A 6,005-nucleotide genomic window follows, 5' to 3' on the forward strand; every position below is an offset into this window, starting at 1 on the left:
GATGGTCCATCAGGGGGAGCACTTTGTGCTTGAGATCAAGCTGCTGGAATCGTGCATCTTAAATTGGAATATCATACATTTTATTTTAGTGGTTCGAGTCAAAAAGGTTCAACTTATTGATGGATTAAACATGAACTGATTTAATTTCATTTTGATCTAAATTATATTTCTCAGAAAATGAGAACATTTTAAAACCGTCAAGGACATTTGTCAGTGCTGACAATGGACATTAATGGAAAGTTGAGTGGAAGAAAAAACTGAAAACAAAACGTCCACAAAAGGAACGCACACGGCCTTAAGACGATTGTGACACAATAGCTATTTAAGAGTTTGTCAAAGTTGGGAACCCTTAACTAAGTAAAAATAGCAATTTTCACAACTGTTGCTTGGTACTTCAGGCACCAAACCTATTCAAACCCAGAAAATAATAAAAGCAAAAAGTTTAACAGTCTTTTTTCTACAGCATGAAACCAATTCTGAAACTGTTGATTTGGGGAAAGTAGCAATTCAAAGTCTAGTTCGTCTCTCAGGGCTCACCTTTACATTAGTTAATTCTCACTTCGCATTCCAGGCCATGTAGATGGATGTCTGTAATAATAGGTTCAACTAACAGCAACACAACAGAAACATATTACCAAAAACAAGTCTTTTATTATTTGGCCTAATTTAGCCATTGCATAAACAGCAACACATTTACTATCCCTGACCCCCTCTCTGAGTATCAATGGAAACTTTTATCTCCTCCTGCTGTTACTGACTGCTCTTCATCACAATGGGCAGTCGTAGATGTGGATGGCGCGGTCGTCGCCGGCCGAGACGATCTTCGAGCCGTTGCTGTTGTACTTCACGCACCACACCTTGGGACGACAGAGATGTTGCGAGTACAGCAGCAATCAAAAAAACTCTGCCAACAGAAGAACAGATCAAACCTGCCAAGCGTCTCTGCAGCCTCAGTTCTAATGAATGCCGGCAGGAATTTTGTGAGACAAAATAAAAACATAAAATAAATAGATTTGCAAGTAGATTGAAGTTTGGGCTTTGACTGAGCCGTTTTAACGGATGCACACTATTCCATCTAAACCATTGCTGATGTGGCTGTAGATGGGAAGATGAAGCGCTGCTCTAGACTCACGACAGAAGTGCCAAAACATTTTTTTTGAAAATCCAGCGGCATGATGCTGCCACTCCCGTGCTTCATGGTAGAAATTTGATGTTTTGGTTCAAGTGCAGTTAAATGGTTTAGTCCACATGGAGACAGTTAAATGGAAAAATGCATAATTACAATTTTTTTTTTTTAACAGAATTTTGGTCTTTAGTGTGGCTCTAAACTACCTTATGATAAATCTGGTGCAAAGTAACCTTTAATAGTATTTTCCTCAGAAACAAATAAAAGACAATTGTTTATTAAAATTTCTGACCAAACTGGAGTTTTGAGAAAACTCTATTGGAGTCTGCTTCTACACATAGAAAAACAGAAAAATTTAGGGTCCAGCGCATTAAAGTTTGCAACAAATAACGAGCGAACGCTTCCACATACTCGCTTCGATAAATGCTATTTAAAGTAGTTCTAAAGTGAACCTCCTGTGTAATTCCTAACAGTAAGTCATGATTATTTTTAAGCTGACATGGATTTCAGCTTTTCACCCCCTACAGTTTAAAGCAACACTCAGGGATATTTGTGCAAGTTTATGTGGATGAAAACTTTTCTGAAACTGATCCTGTGTGTTTTCTTAAACGATGTGATGGAGACATTTGCTTTTATGAAGATCCGTCTACGTGGGCACATGTTCGGCCTGTCGGCCAAAAAGAGGTGGTCATCTGAGCGGATGACCTTGCTCCACCTCTTCAATGGAACAGTGCAAATTAAAATTTCTTATGGTTTTCTTATTGCGAAAAGCAAAAATTGAGATCTTCCCAGAAAAGGTGATTAGTAGCGCATGATTTTACTCCTAGGTGTTAATATTTATCCTCTACCGTTGGTTGGTCAGTCACAGAAAATTTCCCTAGATCAGCAAATTCTCACACAAAGATAAAATATAAAAAAAACCCCAGAAGAGTCAGATTCCTCACCTGGTCCTGGTGGTCGAAGAAAGTGTTGATGCAAGCTCTGGTGCTGGAGTCCCAAACTTTCACGCTCTTGTCAGACGAGCTGAGGGGAGCAGAAAGAAGAAGGTTTTTACGTCTTGGCGGCGGAATGGATTCACACCGATATGAAGCGTGGCGAACTGGAGGACAAAACACTTCGCATCCTAGCACAACAACAACATATAGAAGTGTGGAAGAGCTGCTTTTAGTGTTCCACCTGGAGACAAAGTGGGTGTGGTCCGGAGAGAACGCCACATTTAGAACCCAGGAGCCGTGGCCGCTCAGCGTGCCGGCAAGGTTGGCATGTTGTCTGAGGAACAAATAAAGCACTGCTTCAATCTGCTGCTTTTTCCGCAATTTGTGGACGAATCGCTAAAATTACGACTGATCAAAGCGATAATGCGCAGCAAGTGCCTCTTACACGTCGTATATTTTGATATATCCGTCGTCAGAGGCGGTGACCAGCAGCTGGGAGTCCGGGGAGAAGGTGAGGGATCTGATGGGCATGGCGTGACCTGCAGACACGAAAACACAGAATATCAAACTCCTCCACCGGACAGTACTAAGTCTAAAGGTACGACTCAAGTCAGGCTTCCTGAACACTCATCAGTTCACAATTTTACTCTTTTCCAGACAAATTTCAAGAGTTTAAAAGGATTTTTCTTTTTATTGTATTTTAGATATTTGACCCAAAACGTCATGTTTCAGTTCACAGTAGCCTTATTATCTGTACATTTTGTAATTGTCAAATGGGGATTGGTAGTGATTGGAGTGATATTTAAAAGATGGAAGACAAGAAAAAAAGAAAGACTCAAACCTTCAAACAACAAACGCGACACAGATTTTTTTTGTTATTTTTTCGTCAAAAGTCCAGAGTTTTCTAAACTCAAAGTTCCAGATTTCCCAGCTGTTTTCAGGTCATCGTAAGGTGGACACATCACAAAGCATTCGCAGAAAAGTGAAACATTATGGCAAAATCTGAGAATCTGAGAATCTGTTGCATTATAATCTAAATTAAACTGTTAAATGTTTTATTTTCAGTTATATTTAAAAAATGACAACCTTAAAGGAAATAAGTTGGGCTTTTTCTTGCCTCTATTATGTGACCTGCTTAATCCTAGGGCTGGAAAATTTAAAACCAGATAAAGGTCTAAATCATCACTAAAATGCTCGATTTGCCTGGCTTTCAATCGAAGGGTTATTCCTGAAAAAAAAAGTGTCTTTTTTCTTCATATAAATCGGTAAATTAGCCGACCTTCAAGTGTGTGGAGTAGCTTCCCGGTGGCGATGTCGAAGATGTTGATGATCCCATCGATCGCGCCGCTGGCTAAATACTTCCCGTCGGGGCTCTGAGGAGCGAGAAGGAAATGTGAAATGGAGCCAAAATGGCCGCCAAAGCGCTGTGAGGAAGTTTCGGGACACTTTCAGATTCCTCCTATTTTTGCTTTTAATTGTCACATGTAAATATTTCAGGGAATCAAACTCATTTGAAGCAGAGTAAAAATGAAAACCCCACATGTTCACGTGCTTCTTTGTTGAAAAAATTACTTTGACAACGTAAAAAAAAGAGCGGGAAAAAAAAAAGCAAAAATAAGGTACAAATACTTTCAAAGCGTGAAAACAAAATGGCGACTTAAACAAAAAGGAGTCACAACGGTAAATAAAAACTCAAGACCAGATCTGAAAAGAAAACAAGTGACTGATTCTCACGTAAGCTATACTGAGGATGAATTTTCCTCTGGTGTCCAGGGAATATTCCTTCTTGCCGCTTTCCACACCGAAGATGTTCACTTTTCCAAGATGGCTGCCTGTGGCGATGTACTTAGAGTCTGGAGAGAAGGCGACTGTCCATGCATCGACTAAAAAAGCGACAGAAAATTGATAAGAGGATACGAAGGGTTTACCTCTGGAAAACAAAATCTGCGTTTGTGCATTGTGAAATAAAAGAGAGTTACATCATGTTCTCAAATCACTGAGAAATCTCAGTCCAGGTGAGACACAAAAGCAAGAATAAGCTCCTCCCACCTGGTCCGGCGTCCATGGACTTAATCTGTTTCCCCGACTCCAGGTCCCACAGGCGGATGTGTGCGTCCAGGGAGCTGGAGGCAGCGATGGCTCCGTGGTGACTGATGTCTACAGAGACCACGCCCAGCTGGTGGCCCTCCAGGGTCCACTGCAGCTCCAGCTTCTCGTCCGACCTGCAGGAGAACCGAGAGTTATACGTGCTATTTCCAGGCCTAGTCAAAGCCTTAGATTTATCAGCTGGCTTTCACCTGGATACGATTATTGTTTTACCGGGAAATTTGAGAGGATGTGAAATTTCAGCTGCATTTGAGGATGTGGAATAAGCAAAACTTTGACAAAACCCATGTCACAGAGCTGGCTCCATTCATTCTGGAGTCCTAAACTATTAGTTAAGGTCTTTTTCAAGTGTAACTAGAACAGCAGCTGTACTGGCGTCCAGCAGAAAAATAACAGACAAATTTGATCAGTAAAGACAACATCACTATAAGAGGGAGGGAAGGTGCAAAAGAGTAGAATGGAGAAAGGATCGCAGAGAAGCTGAAAAGAAGAGTGGAAGAAAGTCAAGCAGGAAGGACGGATGAAAGAATGAAAGAAAACCACCAGCGCCGAAGAGGACGGAGAGATTCACACCATTTCCAGACTTTGACCAAATCGTCTAGCGACCCGGTGATGATGGTTTCCGAGCCGTCCGCTTCACTTTTGCCCCACGCTGCTGTCCAGATGGCATCGTCATGAGCTGAAGGCAAACAGGGGAGATGAGAGGAGAAATCCCAGCTCGGACCAAACTCCCTCAGCTTAAAACAGTCAGTTGTTGGCACTCTGTCCCCATGAAAGGCACCAAATATCACCAGCACGCGCTTTCCCATTCAAAGTTAAATTGTCCCACAGAGATGCATCAGGACTCTCATTTGAAACCCTTAAATGATGTGAGACTCTAAAAACATGGGGACCATGCTACTCACCGTGTTCCTGCTTGAACAGAATGCTGTACTGAAATCAAAGCACAGAACCAAAGTCAACCTCTGTCTACACATCACAACGAACAAGAGTTTATGTGATCAACTCATTACCTGGGTACTCATTGCTTTTGGTCCAGGAAGGCAGTTTGTCACCCTGTATTCAAAATAATGCAGGGTTTTGTTTTTTTAATTGACATTTTTAAGTTAAAAAGAAAAACAACCTGTTATTTTTAAACGTGCACAGCTGCTTACTGTCTTAGAACTGATATTGAAAAGATAATTTCTAAATAGCTGCTTTGCTTATTTTGGTTGGGTTAGTATAGAAGCCAGTTTCTAGACTTTCATTAAAAACCCGCAGATCACAGGGAGCGCAGTGTTTGTAGCTTTAGCTCGCTGGTGTTGCACACACAATTGCGGCTAACTGCGTCACGCCGGTGACGCCATCAGCACGCGCCGGACTGCGAGCGACATTGTAAGTAAACACAAAAGATAGCGAGGACCAGAAGCGCTCGCTTACCTTCAAGACTCCACACTTTATGCTAGAAATTTTGGTCCTCACTGATTTACATGTGAAACTGCATCATGACAACATTCGACGTAACTTCCGCCCTCGGACTTCCTTGTCTTTTGTCAAAAAGGCCTCGCTATCGCCCCCACAAATGCGGCAAAGAGGGGTACTACAAGAAGACGTGTTGGTCTTTGTTATCAGTAAGGCGACAACAGAAGAAACTGAACGCAACTCCAACACAAAGTGGAGAGATAAAAGAGAAAGAGGAGTTGCATGACAAGTGCTTAAAAAACAAAATAAAAGAATGAGTTTGGTCAACTGTTTTTATCATAAAGCATGGACAAATATCCCCCCTGAAAACCTCCTGGTTCCACCAAATATCGATTCCTGAACTCTCCCAGAGTTACAGCATCAGTGTTGCTGCTTCT

The 6,005-nt window shown here is 41.6% G+C and overlaps 1 protein-coding gene across 1 annotated transcript; it reads right to left on the reverse strand.

The window, feature by feature from the left end:
- Positions 1 to 629: 629 nt before the first annotated feature.
- On the reverse strand, positions 630 to 5,670 carry skic8 (SKI8 subunit of superkiller complex). Its single transcript, XM_055040218.1, has 11 exons — positions 5,587 to 5,670; positions 5,181 to 5,223; positions 5,073 to 5,100; positions 4,741 to 4,846; positions 4,111 to 4,283; positions 3,796 to 3,944; positions 3,341 to 3,434; positions 2,507 to 2,600; positions 2,303 to 2,395; positions 2,071 to 2,149; positions 630 to 857 (listed from the first exon to the last, which is right to left on the reverse strand). Exons 2-11 carry the CDS (start codon positions 5,190 to 5,192, stop codon positions 768 to 770), a joined length of 918 nt encoding a protein of 305 aa, XP_054896193.1. The 5' UTR covers positions 5,193 to 5,223; positions 5,587 to 5,670; the 3' UTR covers positions 630 to 767.
- Between the last annotated feature and the right edge of the window lie 335 nt (positions 5,671 to 6,005).

Source organism: Poeciliopsis prolifica, unplaced genomic scaffold (genome assembly GCF_027474105.1).
Source record: "Poeciliopsis prolifica strain line A6 unplaced genomic scaffold, Auburn_PproV2 SCAFFOLD001, whole genome shotgun sequence".
NCBI lineage: Eukaryota > Metazoa > Chordata > Actinopteri > Cyprinodontiformes > Poeciliidae > Poeciliopsis > Poeciliopsis prolifica.

Excerpts from the sequence above, each read along its gene's own strand:
- skic8 (XM_055040218.1), bottom strand. Across the intron at positions 4,284-4,740 it reads TTGGTCAAAGTCTGGAAATG|GTCGGACGAGAAGCTGGAGC; the intron begins GTGTGAATCTCT and ends GTTCTCCTGCAG. Across the intron at positions 3,945-4,110 it reads GTCCATGGACGCCGGACCAG|TCGATGCATGGACAGTCGCC; the intron begins GTGGGAGGAGCT and ends TCGCTTTTTTAG.